Genomic DNA, 15,891 nt, shown 5'->3' on the forward strand with positions numbered 1-15,891 from the left:
TGTTTCGTCCTGAGCGCCAACGTTAAGCGCGCCAATTAATATCAATTGCAAGCTTGCATAAACAAAACAAAACTAAACAAAAGTGCACTCTGGTAAATAGAAATCATTCTATACAGTACCCGGGCTTTTTTTGTGTTTCTTTTCCATGTTGCAATTGAATATATGTGGAACTCCTTTATTTAATTAATAATACAAAGTTAAAATGATACACTGTGTTGTTTATCATTATTATTATATTTGTGTGATTGCTTGAGTAAATTCATATTTCTACATTATATTGGGTTCATAAAACCAAAGTTACTCGTGGAGCCTCTCATCAGTCAACATAGAGAGTGTGAATCATATGTTACCCTAGACAGTTATTTTGAGATGTATCTTCCACCATTTTGAGACGTATTTTGAGTATTGAAGGTGCATATAGTGCTTCACATATCACGAGCCAATTGGTGGGAGGGTTACATATAAATAAAGTCTCTTTCAGACATTCGCTGCTTTCCATTAATTGGGTGTCAACCGAACTTGTTGGAGTTCTGTCTGAATTAGCCCCCTGCTGCTTTTCTGTAATATTTTCAGATGAACATCTGATAAGGTCGGACCTGTTAACATATACCTACCACTTTAAAGACAGCAGAAGACACGCTAATAATAAATTGCTATGGCGGTATGTTGTTTTCAGAAAAATATAACAGTTTACACTATTGTATTCCACCTCCCTTCATGTACTGTCAATTCTAGCATAAATGGCAAATATCACTCACACTGTGGCCCTTTCCATCACTTCCAATGTAAAAGTAATCAATATGTGACGACTGCATGCTTTAACAGGCTGATGAAGCCGTTAATGTAACAATTTGCATGTGCGAAAGGGACTTAAGTGTGATCAAATAGCGCACTGTTAGATGTATCATGGAACTTTTAAGTTCTCAATGACAATAATATCAAACCACCTAGAAAAAAATAATTATTCATTCTGCAACACTAAGTGAAGTAATCTGCCTATATCTAACCTGCATCAAAACACTGCCTCTTTTAGTTAGTGGAATCATTTATCACAGTCGTTTCTTTGTTATTTGAGCACCTAGCTGTATAGTGACATAGCAACAGGATACTCTTTCCACAGAAATCCATCAGAGAGCAACAGTAGAAAACAACTAGCTCTGTATCAGTTACGTGCTCAATACAAAACATGTGAAACACAAAAGGCTGCTCCAGAGGTCGTCATAAGGACTGACTTAATAAACACACCCACACTGTCACCAGCAGCTCACCCTTCTACTAACCATGAAAATACATTTAGAATTTGTTTTAAGTTCTTGCAAAAAACTTCTGGACACTGTTGTAATGACAATTTCCATCAGATAAGTGGAAGGAGCCCACCTGACATATGCTCTCCTTCATAGAGGCTGGCCCTCCTCGGTCCCCTATGATTTTCCTGACAGGTAAAACCGCATCATCACACAGCAACAAGTCATCCTTCACAGAAGAGAAACTGTGGTCCAAGCTGGGCTGATCACCCTTTAGAATACAAGTGAGGAAAAAAAATCACTGTTGTTTAGGGACAAAATATGAATAATTGTGAGCAAAAAGTAAAGATGGCTGACCTCTGATTCTGCCGTTTCCTTTGTGTCCTCCTGATCATTATGGTCGTCAGGCTGAGGAACATCTGTGTCTACTGGTTCCGTCTCCACCTGTCCAGGTTCAGGTCGAGCCGGCTCTGGAGAGGAGGGCTCAGGAGTGTTGTGACTGATTGGAATGGATGGTGTCGGGGTACAAGTAGTAACCTCAGAGTTCGGTATGGATGCTGCAACTGGTTTATTCTTCAGTTTAAACGGAGGTGGTGCTGAATCTGAGTGTAAACCTGCAATGTAAGTGGTAGTTACCACAGACAAGACAGAAGGGGGTTAGGTTTGTCTCTAGATTTTTCAGTTTGCTTGATTACTTGACAACCACAGTCCCCATGAAATGTCCAGCTCGGTTCTTTTTCCCAAAGGACATTTACAGCTCCATTGGTCAGCTTCAGACACTGCCCATCAATTTGAAAAATGGTTTTATTGGATGCAAAATAAGTATACTGAACAAGAACATTTTTAAGTTGTCAAACCTACAAAATGACTGTGTTCAGATTGTCCACTTATTCACTTACCCGCTGATGTATTTCAGAAATACTTAAATGCACCTTTGCATCATAATTATGTGCCAAATATTCACATTCACGCATCACATAGACAAATACTGGCGGGATAGTAACCCCAAATCTGAGACGATGGACAACGGAGCATTGCTGTTTTTGGTCTGAAACATGTACCGTAATTAACATCTCCCCAGCAGATGACTGTAAAACTATTTGACACACTCTTTTTACTTAGATGTATCCATCTACACAAGTACTGACTGCAGCTGTATAATAAACTAAATTATACTAATGATGAATTAATGTTCCTTATAAATTACCATTAAATATGTCAAAATATAACAACTGTTTGTAGAAGCACAGTGTACACATTGCTGTAGCTCAAATGCAAATATTCTAAAAGCGAGCTACTGTATCTTACACCATATATACACATAGTTATTGTTTAGACTGAACAACAAATTTTTTGGTTCATGTCAATTTTTTACAAATAATTTCTCAAGTCCTGCATCTCAGGTAAAAAAAAAAGAAGACAAATTGCTTCACAGTTAAGTTAAGATTTTTTTCCACAAGCATTCACAACAGATAAGAAAATTACAATGAGCTATGAACACTAGCGCTAGCTAGTAGTAGCTAGTGTTAGCATGTTTTGTTAGCTCCTGGCTTCAGGCCACAATGTATGTCTGTTTCCACCGATGTAGTGTACAGCTTCTGTACAGTGCTTTTGCTGTACAACCTGGGGAGATTGTGGTTTTTGTTTGAAATTGAAATTTACAAATAGCCCTAAAAATTGTCTAACTCTGTCGAAAAAAACTCATCATTAGAGCTGATACTGGTGTAAAGATTTTGTATTGTGCATGTTAGATCATATACAAACATTTAAACAAAATTCCATGGGGACTTTCGGTTTTAATGCATACATCATGAAAGGTGTAAAAATTACAGAAAAATGTTCAGGTTTCATGCAAACTGAAATGAGATGGCTCACTGACCAGATTGAGGTGCAGCATTTGAATTAGTCCTCTGTCCTTTGATCTGTAGCAGAAAGAAACATTATCATTATAAACATTATAATTCATCTTTAACCAGGAGAAAAAATTTTTTTGTGATATTGTGTCTTCTGAAACTGGATGAAAGTGTATTTTATTTAACAATCTTTATTTAGTTTTCAGTGTTGTCAATACAGTACACGATTATCTTCACAATATTATGGAGTGAAAAGACAACAGCAAAACCAAAACAATATCAACAAAAACAATAAGCAAACAAAAAGAATAGAGCCTGTGTGAAATCATATTAGTAAATGTTGATGTTGCTACCATCTGATTGATCGTGTCTTCCCTTGCATGTCAACCATTTCCCACAGCTTTTTCTAAAAACATCTTCTTTCATTTTCAACTTATATGTGAGATGTTCCACTACAAGTATATCTTCTATAATTGAAATCCACTGTTTGTAGCTTGGAGTGTCAGGCTTAAGCCAGTCCTTAGTTATGGTCTTCTTCCCAGCCACCAGAAGAATCCTGACCAGACATTGGTCTCCTACATGCATCGCACCCTCCAAATGACCAAGATACAACACAAGACAGGAGTTAGGAACCACATATCCCAAAACAGCACAGAGAACCCAGTGAACATTCCCCCAGAAGGGTTGAACTTTCGTGCAGTTCCAAAAAATGCGTGTGTGGTGTGGATCCATGTGGTTGCATAATCTCCAACATGGCTGCTGAGCATTTTTCTGTTTACGTTTGATTTTTGGTGTAACAAAGTACCGAATTAGATTCTTCCAATTGAATTCCCTCCATTTCAGAGATTGTGTTGTAATTTGGTGTTTTCCACATATCATACCATGTCTCATCTGGAATCTCTTCACCCAGCTCCTCTTCCCATTTGGCTTTAACATATAATGTTGAATCTGTTCTAGAAGCCCTCAAACAGCCATACAAGACCGCCACCAACTTCGGAATAGCTTGGCTATAAGCTTGTGCAAGTAATTTTATGATGGGATGTATTTTGTCCTCAGTTGTTTTAATATTTTGATATAATTGTCCCTCATTTGTAGAAATCTGAATAAATCTTGATTCATTAGATCATGTGTATTCTTTAGTTCTGAAAGCTTTTCATTTCACCTCTTTTGATAGTTGTACATATGGCTGTGATTCCCTTTTCTGTCCAATATTTAAATCTAGCATCATGTTTATCCGGTGCAAATTTATCATCAAATGCAATCCATTTTAATAATCCAATTTCCTTTCCTATTTTCAGTTGTTTCACTGTGGAATACCATGTGTCTGAAGTTAAGGATATCACTGGATTAAAATTATGCACATCTATGATATAAGCGGAGATCTCTGTTTCACCTATACTTGTTTGAATTCTGGGCCGTTACCTCCCCATACAAATCTTGATATGCACTTATCCCATTTAAGAAATTAGTCTTTTGATATATCTACGGGCAAAGACAGGATCAAATATAGTAGACGTGGCAGGATGTTCATTTTTGACCACATCTGTTCTGTCATTTAATCCCAGTGGGTAAGTACACCATCTGTCAATATCTCCCCTTATGTTTTTGTCAAATGATATAGTTATTACTATATAATTTGGAAAGATCTTTAGTTATGTTTATGCTGAAATATTTGATGGATTTTTCTTCCCAGTTTATCTGCCATTCCCTAAGTTCTTGGTTTGGCAAACAGTTAAACATGAGGATTTGAGTTTTAAGTATATTTACTTTATAACCCGAATAAAATCCAAATCTTTCAAGAGTTTGTGTAAGCTGCTTAAATGAATGCCCTGGTTTTTTTAAATAAATCATAATGTCATCCGCAAACAACTTATTATATGTTCTTGTTTGTTAATTTGTATACCTTTTATTGAACTGTCTTGTCTGATCATCTGGGCTAAAGGGCACTACAAATAAAATGTATTATTATTATCATTATCAATGGCTCGATGTATAGGACAAACAGTGTGGGGCTGAGGCAGCAGCACTATCTGGTTCCTCTCTCCAAGGCAAATCTTTCTGACAGAGCCATTGACTTTAACTCTAGCTGTACGGTTGTTATAGATACACACGAGGACAACATTGTTGGTAACCCTCAGTTAAAGAAGGAAAAACCCACAATTCTCACTGAAAGCACTTGAAACCTACAAAAGTAACAATAAATAAAAATTCATTGAAAATTAAATAATCAAAATCAGCCATTACTTTTGAATTGTTGATTAACATAATTATTAAAAAAAAACTAATGAAATAGGGCTGGACAAAAATGATGGTACCCTTAACTTAATATTTTGTTGCACAACCTTTTGAGGCAATCACTGCAATTAAACGATTTCTGTATTTGTCAATGAGCGTTCTGCAGCTGTCAACAGGTATTTTGGCCCACTCCTCATGAGCAAACTTCTCCAGTTGTCTCAGGTTTGATGGGTGTCTTCTCCAAATGGCATGTTTCAGCTCCTTCCACAGATGTTCAATGGGATTCAGATCTGGGCTCATGGAAGGCCACTTTAGAATAGTCCAACGCTTTTCTCTCAGCCATTCTTGGGTGTTTTTGGCTGTGTGTTTTGGATTGTTGTCCTGTTGGAAGACCCATGACCTGCGACTGAGACCAAGCTTTCTGACACTAGGCAGCACATTTCTCTCCAGAATGCCTTGATAGTCGTCAGATTTCATTTTACGTTGCACACATTCAAGACACCCTGTGCCAGATGCAGCAAAGCAGCCCCAAAACATTGCTGAGCCTCCTCCATGTTTCACCGTAGGGACAGTGTTCTTTACTTCATATGCTTGGTTTTTGAGTCTATGAACATAGAGTTGATGTGCCTTACCAAAAAGCTCCAGTTTGGTCTAATCTGTCCAAAGGACATTCTCCCAGAAGCTTTGTGGCTTGTCAACATGCATTTTTGCAAATTCCAGTCTCGCTTTTTTATGATTTTTTTTCAGCAGTGGTGTCCTCCTTGGTCGTCTCCCATGAAGTCCACTTTGGCTCAAACAACGACGAATGGTGCGATCTGACACTGATGTACCTTGGCCTTGGAGTTCACCTTTAATTTCTTTGGAGGTTGTCCTGGGCTCTTTGGATACAATTCGAACGATCTGTCTCTTCAATCTGTCATCAATTTTCCTCTTGCGGCCACGTCCAGGGAGGTTGGCTACTGTCCCGTGGGTCTTGAACTTCTGAATAATATGAGCCACTGTTGTCACAGGAACTTCAAGCTGTTTAGAGATGGTCTTATAGCCTGCACCTTTAAGATGTTTGTCTATCATTTTTTTTCAGATGTCCTGGGACAATTCTCTCCTCCGCTTTCTGTTGTTCATGTTCAGTGTGGTACACACCTTTTCACCAAACAGCAGAGTGACTACTTGTCTCCCTTTAAATAGGCAGACTGACTGATTATGAGTTTGGAAACACCTGTGATGTCAATTAAAGCACACCTGAGTTAATCATGTCACTCTGGTCAAATAGTTTTCAATCTTTTATAGAGGTACCATCATTTTTGTCCAGCCCTATTTCATTAGTTTTTTTTTTTTAAATAATTATGTTAATCAACATTTCAAAAGTAATGGCTGATTTTGATTATTTAATTTTCACTGAATTTTTATTTATTGTTACTTTTCTAGGTTTCAAGTGCTTTCAGTGAGAATTGTGGGTTTTTCCTTCTTTAAATGGTAAATGGTAAATGGACTTGTACTTGTATAGCGCTTTTCTAGTCTAGCTGACCACTCAAAGCGCTTCACTACTACATCTTTAACTGAGGGGTACCAACAATTTTGTCCACGTGTGTAGACCTAATGCATTGAATTGACTTGAATCCAAATTTTCCCAAAGTTAAATATAAAAATTCCCTATTGACTGTATCAAAAGCTCTTTCCGCATCTAAGCTGATCAAAGCTGCTTGTATGCTGTCTTTATGTATTTTATGTATAATATGCAATGTTCTTCTAATATTATCTTGTGTTTGTCTATTCCTAACAAACCCACTTTGATCCTCATCTATTAAGTCAGGAACGAATAATTGGAGTCTAGTTGATATAATAGAGGTGTACATTTTGTAGTCGACATTTAGTACTGAAATCAGTCTAAAATTTTGACAATACCCCTTGTCTTTAAAGGGTTTGGGGAGTACTGCAATAATTGCTTCTGTCCAGGAGGGGGGAATTTTGTCATTACTCATAATCCAATTAAAGGTAGTGTGGAGCAGTGGTGTTAATTCTTCACTAAATTTCTTGTACCATTCGGAGAGGATGAAAGTGTATTTTGACTATTTGCTTTTCTTTATTTGTCTAAACTAAGGAATTAGGAACAGCACCAAACTAACAATGGCTGTTTATGACATTATCAGCTGTACTTTCATGCAGAGTAATTGAAAGTATACATCTGATTGTCTCATTTAACAATGTCTAATGTGTATATTCTTTACATGTTGTGTGGCTTGAAGATAATTTAAAAAGCCACTTTTAAAAACATTCAGCTATGCTTAAGTCCAAACTGCCAACTTTAAGAGACCCTTAAAAACATGTGTAGAGCAAGTGTTGTCACTCTCAAACACTGCCTGCCCAAGGATTAACATGTTTTTTTTTTATAGGGCTACAAGTTTAAATAAATAAAAACACACCCATATGGATTCACTGTGTTGAAAAATGCTTTACTCTTAAAAGAGAAGTGTGGAAGTTCTGCTGTTCATCAGATTCGGTAATTTCTGAGTGTTTGAACGGTATTCACTAGATTCTGTGATTTCCGATTGTGCGTGGAACGCAACACTCCACGCTTCAGAGTCTTGTCCATGGAGTGAAACCACCTTATCAAGTTCTGAGGTTACTTTTAGAGATATGAATTATAAATAGATGTTACTTTTGGTTAGATATTCTGTGAAAAGATAACTTACAGTGAATGTCACTGTTAGTTGTTCTGCATTATATTAGTGTTTTGTGGTAGCTACCCCAGGTAACTACCTGCATGGTAATAAAAGCTAATATTAGCTACGTAAGGCTAAAGGCTGTGTGTTTTAGTTTGATAGAGGGATAGCATTAGCAGGTAATACATCATATCTGGCTGACATTATCTTCAAAGCCTCTTAATATCACGTTACACTTTGATTGTAATCAGCTAGGGGTGTGACGAGCTCTCATGCCACGAGATCTTGCGAGATTAAATTCAACGATACTTCTCGTTGCGTTAAAAATCTGTCTCGTGACATTTGTCAGCTATCCAAACTTCTATTTGTGACCTGTGGGGGCAGTAATGCGCCTTTGCTAGCATTAGGCCTTTGCTAGCCAGCCAGAACCTAAAGAAGGAGAAGGAGGGGAAGCGGCAAGCAGCCAGAATGACGTCGGAAAATACCGGTATTAACATTGAAGATGCCCCCGCCACTTTCAAATCGTTTGTTTGGCAGCATTTTGGGTACCCAGCGAAAATTATAAATGGCAGTAGAGTGACTGATTAGACACGGACAATATGCAAGCATTGTATGAAAATAATGCCGTACACCGTGGCAATTTAGTTTCCATTTGTGGAAGAAGAAGTTTATTAAAAGCTCATGCTTACATCATGCATGTAAAGACTGATAATAAAGCATTTCAAAATGCATGTGGGACATTTGTGGTATTTTTCTTCAAATCTCGTCTCTTCCTATTCTCGTGAACCCAATATCGCATCTTGTCTCGTGAGCTGAGTGTATCGTCACACCCCAATAATCAGCTGATCTCCAAGTTATTTCTGTTCAGCTAACAAAGCTACTTAGTAGTATAGGCGCATAAACTCACGTGAATCAACAGTTTTCAACAGGGACGCGGAGAAAACGTTACATTTGTTTGATCAGATCAGCTGACCATCTGCAAAGTAGAGGCGAATCGCGATTGCGCCACCCTTTGTCCCTTCTAGGCCACTGTAACCAATATGGCGACGCAAGTGGTGTCCTTCCGGGTAAGCCTTTGTGTAGAGAGGACCGCGGTGTATGTACATAAAAAGGCGAAATTTAAAGTAATAAAAACGTAACTCGTTTCATAGGGTGACAATATAGCACTTACAACATAGTTATATGTATTATATTCCATTTCTGTTAATACATCACCATAATTATTACACACTGCTCCTTTAAGCTCTGTAGTATCATGTGGCATTAAGGCAGTTTAGAGCAGATTGTACCTGATAGCACTGGATTTTATTTGTACAATGAAAGATCTGCGTTAACAGTTAACGAAAGCTGTTGTAGAGGATTAATTAGATATTTATATTTATACTGTTAGGTATAGTTTATTACACCGAACTTGCTGTACCTTCTTTTTCAGCCCAGTTGATGCCTCAGTCTCCAAACAGTAGTCCAGGATCTTCTGCGTGGGTTTCCTCTTCCGCTTCTTCTCCAACACAGGAGCAGCACCGCCTCCTACATATCAAATATACAGCCATATTATCAATAAACATGAAAACCCTCTGCCACAATTTCAAAATAATGCATCAAAGTTTTGTTCAGATTTGTATTGTATTGTGAGATTCACGCAGCACAAGGCTGAGCCAGCAATAGAGTAGTTTGAGCTCTGCTAGAAATAATACTCCCAGCCTGCATGGGTCATCACTTCTCAGGAACTGGTTCAGAGATCAATTTATACTAAAAAACTAAAACTGAACGAATTTGTGTTCGTATATTGCCATTGAAATTATCAACTATGTTTACAGCACCAAAATAACCAAGTTCATGTACATTTCTCTTTTTTTAATGAGCTCTTCTATTATCCTCTTTATATGGTACATAATTCTAAGGACAATGTAACATGAGCACCACAGCCATCAAAGCAGATGCATGCACATTCCTGCATATATCTGTTTTACTACTAATCATCAGGACACTATGATGAATAAAAAACATGCATTTTTTTAGTACATAGCTTACTTTATCTGATTAAGTTGCTCACCTCACGTTCTTCAGCTAAAACAGCCTCATTCAGTTGAAACAATGAATGCCGTTCATGAACGCATTCAGTCAAACACGGTCATGCACAACACAGCAATTAAAACTTTTTAGCTCTGCAGTGTCAGATTTTAAAATTACTACTCATTTTTGTATTTGGGTGCATGTCTTGACAAGGCATCCAGATACTTAATATTACTTTATTGAAGTTAGTAGAAGACTGCCTTTTTTGGGGGGGGGGGGACTCTAAAGTAAAAAGGAAAGACATACAAACGCTGCCTTACCATTGTTTTTGAAGAGGCCTTCTGACAGCAGTGGTTCTGCTTCAGGAGGAGGGGTTAATGTGTCAATGGAAAGCACTGGAGTATCTTGAGGAGATGGGTTTTCAATGCTGGGAATCTGTAGTTCAGATGGCACCATTGCAGCAGTTTCCTCAGGAGGTGGGGTCTGTATTTCAGGGAGTATGGCTGAGGATGGGTGGTCATGTGCATTCTTGTCCAACTCCAAAAGTTCAGACGTGGAGGTAATAGACTGGCTGGCCTGAGAAAACAATCTATGTAAGTATCATCTGTGGCTGTATGAACTGACATTGGCTGTTTAATGACAGACTGCACATGTAACTACACGTCAGAATTATCCAACTTACAACAGAGCTTACTTTGTGTGATTTTTACCTTTCCAATCAACTGGAGAGGCTTTTTGGTTTTCTTCCTTGTGGGGAAAATCTGCTCATACTCTTGAGTCCATTCAATCAGCCTCTTGCTGGGCTTTCTTATTCGTTTATGTGCTGTGGGACAAAAAGAAAGACTGTTCTTATGCTGTGTGTAACATCACATACAGTCATTTGCCTTATATGTTAACATGATGGATAGATTATTCCATTGCAAAGAAATACGTTATTTTCAAACCATGTTAAACTATACAGTCATTCAGAAACACTGATTGTCCACATGAACCATTGCGTAATAATACTTTAACCACCTGTGTCGATAAAATTATTTTTCGGTTAGATTATTGTTGCTAGTGTTCAGTTGCATTTATCCCATATTATACCATTATACTTATATTATACTATGCTCTATGAGTTCTGATGTTGTTTACATCTCATCACAATGGTTTTACTGTGTGTTAATAGATCCTTTCGGGTCAAGTTCAAACCTATAAATTACACGTTAAGAAGTTATTTCCGACTTGGCCACGTCATTTTGTGCAGATGAAAATAGCTTAATAATTAATCTTAATAGTGATTTTTGATTTTTTAAACATGGTAACTACACTGTAGTTACCAGCCAAAAGGCTGAACTCAACATTTCAGAATGGCCACAATCCAATGGGTGACCAAACAGAAGCCATGTCCATCAGTTCTATACATTTGGGCCTATCCTCAAATTTTATGGCTGATTTCTAATCAGCTCTGTGAGCAGGCACTTGACAAACTCTGCTCACCTGCATCATTCTGGCTGCATCGGCCATAACTCACTCCTTCCTCACAATAAAAGTGTGACAGTCCACAACAGCATTCTACTCCTCTGCCCTATATTATTTAGATATCTAAAATATTCAAATTAGCTAACAACAATTATTCTTTTGATGAACCCATAGATCAACAAACAATACTGGATTAGTGTGGTATTAAAGAAAACTGAAAAATCTGACATTACTTCAGGAAGTTTTGTTGTTACAACTGTATGTATTTCAATGTTTTCTTAGTAGATCTGTGCAGGTTTGTTGTTCCAATAATAGTATCCTCAAAAAAGACTGACAATACATCTACAATAGAGGTGCTGTGTAAGTGTTAAGACAAACAAAAATTCCCAATCTACAGTGATTCTCCCATGAGTCCACTGACAGGTGGGCCTCAGTTTAAAAAACCTGCGCTGGAAAATTTATGAAAGTATGATAAGACCGCACAAAGTAGATCATGCTGCAGAAAACTAGACAATTCTGTTACTGACTTACTGCCACATCACTTATGCGTTGCACCACTTAGATCAAACTCTTTCTGCGTGTTTGTGCAGATTTGTGTCAATACTATTACACTGTGCTTACTTGCTGGAACCTTGTCTCCTGCAGAGTTGTGCATCAAGCTTGGGTTCTTCTTAATGCAGTCTGCAACAAGGCCGTTTGCCTGTCCCAGACACAGTGCAGTGTCACACTCCTGCTCCAAAGGCACCGTAATCTGTAGACTCTTCTTCACTTTGCTCGCCCTCTCCCTCTCTGCCCCATCCCCTCCTTCACCACCTCCAGCCTGTCTCTTCGGGCTGCTGTTCTGTATGTTCAGGATTCCTGATGAGCAGTCCACTTTTGATGGGGAGTCTACTGCCGGAAATGATGCAGGTAAGGACACCAATCCTGGGAAACCAGGTCCAGACCTGGCAGGACGACAAGGCACTCTGCAGTTGGATTTCCTTTTCAACCTAACAGAGCTGCCCCTTCTATTATAGGGCCTCTTGGGTGTCTGACTTGTGCCGCCTTCATTTTTTATGACTACAGTTTTGTCGGGACTTGAATTTGAACTTCTAATATCATACTGAATTTTTCGCTTCAGTCCTGGATGAGGAGCTTCCTCTGGCATCACTGAGGGCTCCTCTATAACATGTGCACTTGGTGGCCCAATCTCCAGTTCTAGGGGTGCCCCATCTCGCTCTCTGGTGTCATGCAAGTCCTTCAACATCATAAGAAAAGTGCTGAATTTGTAATTTGTGTCTGGCTTGAAAGAGATTGGTTTACCATTACTCTCATTTGTCAGGGACTGGAAGGAAACCTCCTCTACACTTTTAAAGGCATTCATAAAGGAAAATGGTGAGGGAGGTGATGATGAGGAGTTTATATCAGAGGATTGATCTTCGTGCTTTGTCTTTACCCTGGATGTAAGGGGTATGAAGTCCATTGGTGGAGTGGAGGATATTGAGAAGTTCTCGTCTTCACTCTTGACATCAGTTTCAAAGTCATTTGAATCAGAACAAATTAAGGAGGAGGAGCTACAACTCGATAATGTGTCCTGATCACGCTCACCACTGTCAATGTGATGAGATTTCAGTGATTTTATCTTAGTGCAAAAGTCCAGTTTAGCCTTAGGATTCCACACAAGATCCTCCACATTTCTGAAAGGTTTTAAGAGCTGTTTCCGTTCAGCCTCCTTTCGGGCTTTTTCACGCCTCTTCTGGTCCACCTCGTGCATGGCCTTCAGCGCTCTTGTCATCAGTCGATTGCTAGCTGGAAGGTGGGCATGCTGCTCATGCATACCATTATTCATGTCTGGAACCTGCTTTGAAATGTGAACTCTTTTGGATTTCCCAGAAGACATGCATTCAGACATGTGAGAGTTTCTGTGTACTGAGGCTTTATGTTGGTGAGAAGGCAGAGCACTTACAGCTGCTGTGACAGATGACATGTCTTGCTCTGAGCTGTCTAACTGGTCAGAGGAGATACTTGCTGAATCAGAGACAGGAGTCTTCTTATTGTCAGACCGGTCTGTTTGATTGGACGATGAATGAGCCACCTTGTCTGCACTTACATTTGAAACGGGTGTCAGCTCTGTTTCAGGGGTACCTAACTTATCAGTAGACACAGTGGAAGCTGCAGTTATATTTCCACATGATGATTTTGATGAGAGACGAAGCCTACCAGATCCACCACTAGCTTTCAACTTCTTGACTGAGACCTTTATGGATTCTGAACTCACTGTGTGATCGATGGAGCTGCTCACACTGCTGTCTGTCCAGTCTGATTGACGAGAGGATGTTGTAGTCACATTAGTATCTGATGTTTTTTCTTTCTTTGTGCATCTAATGAGTTCAGTGTGACAAACAGTTGCACTGGAGTTTAAATACTTCTTATCCTTTATCTCTTTACGTATCAATTTCACAAAGGGCAACCTGCACTTAGAGACTAAACTCGTTTGCTTCTCTAGACTTGATAGCGAGTCAGTAGTTCCAGTTTTTATACTGGATGCTGAAGTTTTATTGCTTTCTTTTTCTCGGACAGAAATCTTGTCAGTTATATCAATCTGTTTAGTGGCACTCGTGAGTGAATGCTCAGTTCGACTGACCCTCTTTAAACTCTGTGGAAAACTGGATTGGCAAATGTCTTTCTTTGGGGGCTCTAAGTCCCTTTTAACATCTGGACTACCTAACTGGCCAGACAAAGGGTCAGTAACGGTGTCAGCTGAATTACCGACTGTCTGCTTACTCTTTGAACATTTACCCTGAACCGACATCAGTGTCTTCTTTTTGTCCAATGATCCTGATTGGTCAGCAGTACTTCCACTTGCATCAGAATGCTTATTACCAGCCTCAGTGTTTTTACACTTCGAAGGTCCTGACTGTTCAGGTAACAGATTGGTATCAACTGGCTTATGCTTGTCTGACAATGCTGCCTGGTCACTGCCGGAGGAGGCACAAGGAACCACTATCTTTTTACTAACAGTGTTTGAGTGCTTTTTCTTACAGGGAACCTTACCAAAGAGAGAGCGGTCCGGCATCTGGCCGATTTTTTTAGGCCGCCTGTCTTTGCCTGATTTGCTAAACCAAAGACCACTCTGAATCTCAGGCTGCTTCTTCTGCTCTCTGACAACCGTGATAGACGGCTGAGATGGAGCTAGCTTAGACTGACGTTCAAGTGCTTTAGGACACAGAATTTTAGGGACTGAGTCGAGGTCAGAGTACGGACAATCTTCATTGTCTCTATCTGATTGGTCAGGGCTTCCACTCAGAGTCTTTCTAAAGTGTTTTCTACTGGTCTCCTTTGAGGATTTACTCTTTTTCTTCTTGCTGGAAGATTTTCTTAAAGTGCTTGGCTTTATTGGAGTTGTAACTTTGGATGAAATGGATCCATTAGTTATGTGTGATGTCTCAGAAAAAGAGGAGACAGGTGAAGTGGGACAAGGAAAGGCTGGATGTGGCTTGTTCTCTACTTCTGGAGGGGAACTACAGTGGAAGTCGTCATCTATGGATGAAGACGTGGAGGAAGCCATTTTAAGTCTCCCAGCCAGAACAGATTCAGCCTCTACCACACTGGATTTCCAAGAGTCCTGAAAACGCTTAGCAATCTGCAGAAAAGTAAGACAAACACTGCTCAGTCTTTTCACACATTTCAGTTTAGGGAAACAAATCGTTATTCTTGAATTTCACCATCCTGTTTTTGGCATGAAAAGCTTTCCTTGATTGCCTACAGAGATGATACAGATCTAAACTACAGAGATAAACTTTTCTTTAAGACACCCAATTATTACTTTGAAGTCACAAAATAATACTTACAGGGTATTTGTTGTTCTGCTCCCTTTGCTTGCCCCTTCGTTGCAGAAGAAGAAGTTGTTCAAATTCAAAGCCTCCATGGAAAGCATGGGTTGATTTATCCTCCACCCAGACCATCTCCTCAGGCTCCCCAAAGGTCTTGACATGGTAGAGCCGACAAGGGCGGTCACTGCGCTCTAAAACAGCAACAAAACATAATCTCACAAGATGCCCCTTGAAACTGCTCCACTCTCAAGTGCCGGAAGAACAGAAAGTACACAAGATCGTCAACTAAGCACCAGTAATATGCAAGACCTCTCATGAGTACAATCAGACGAACAAACTGGTGTCAAAAGTGTCTTCTTTTGTTTCTTACGAAATGAAGTTTGTGGCTGAATACGTCACTTAAAACTTTTTCTTTCATCTGCTTTAAAAAAACGAAACCTCATAGATCATCATCAAACATCATTTGGCCAAAGTTTTTGCTTCTGCATAATCAACAAACGCTCCGTTACTGTGAAATTACAGTACAGTAATATATGGTACAGAGTAGTCATTTGTCGAGGCACCCGAAGCTTTCTGTATCATTTCACACCATTTTGGCTGCATGAAAAGA

The 15,891-nt window shown here is 39.1% G+C and overlaps 1 protein-coding gene across 4 annotated transcripts in view; it reads right to left on the reverse strand.

Moving 5' to 3' along the window:
* Positions 1–15,891, reverse strand: part of nsd1b (nuclear receptor binding SET domain protein 1b) — a 34,333-nt gene that overhangs the window by 12,505 nt on the left and 5,937 nt on the right. For all 4 annotated transcript variants that reach the window (XM_072375474.1, XM_072375473.1, XM_072375475.1 and 1 more), the window contains 8 exons: positions 15,300–15,472; positions 12,091–15,091; positions 10,716–10,828; positions 10,326–10,581; positions 9,413–9,519; positions 3,124–3,166; positions 1,602–1,858; positions 1,378–1,515 (listed from right to left, as the gene is read on the reverse strand). In XM_072375474.1, coding sequence (XP_072231575.1) covers positions 1,378–1,515; positions 1,602–1,858; positions 3,124–3,166; positions 9,413–9,519; positions 10,326–10,581; positions 10,716–10,828; positions 12,091–15,091; positions 15,300–15,472 — 4,088 coding nt within the window. The remainder of the gene's footprint in view (positions 1–1,377; positions 1,516–1,601; positions 1,859–3,123; positions 3,167–9,412; positions 9,520–10,325; positions 10,582–10,715; positions 10,829–12,090; positions 15,092–15,299; positions 15,473–15,891) is intronic.

The sequence above is a fragment of the Leuresthes tenuis genome, unplaced genomic scaffold (genome assembly GCF_036924035.1).
Source record: "Leuresthes tenuis unplaced genomic scaffold, fLeuTen1.0.hap1 SCAF_21, whole genome shotgun sequence".
NCBI lineage: Eukaryota > Metazoa > Chordata > Actinopteri > Atheriniformes > Atherinopsidae > Leuresthes > Leuresthes tenuis.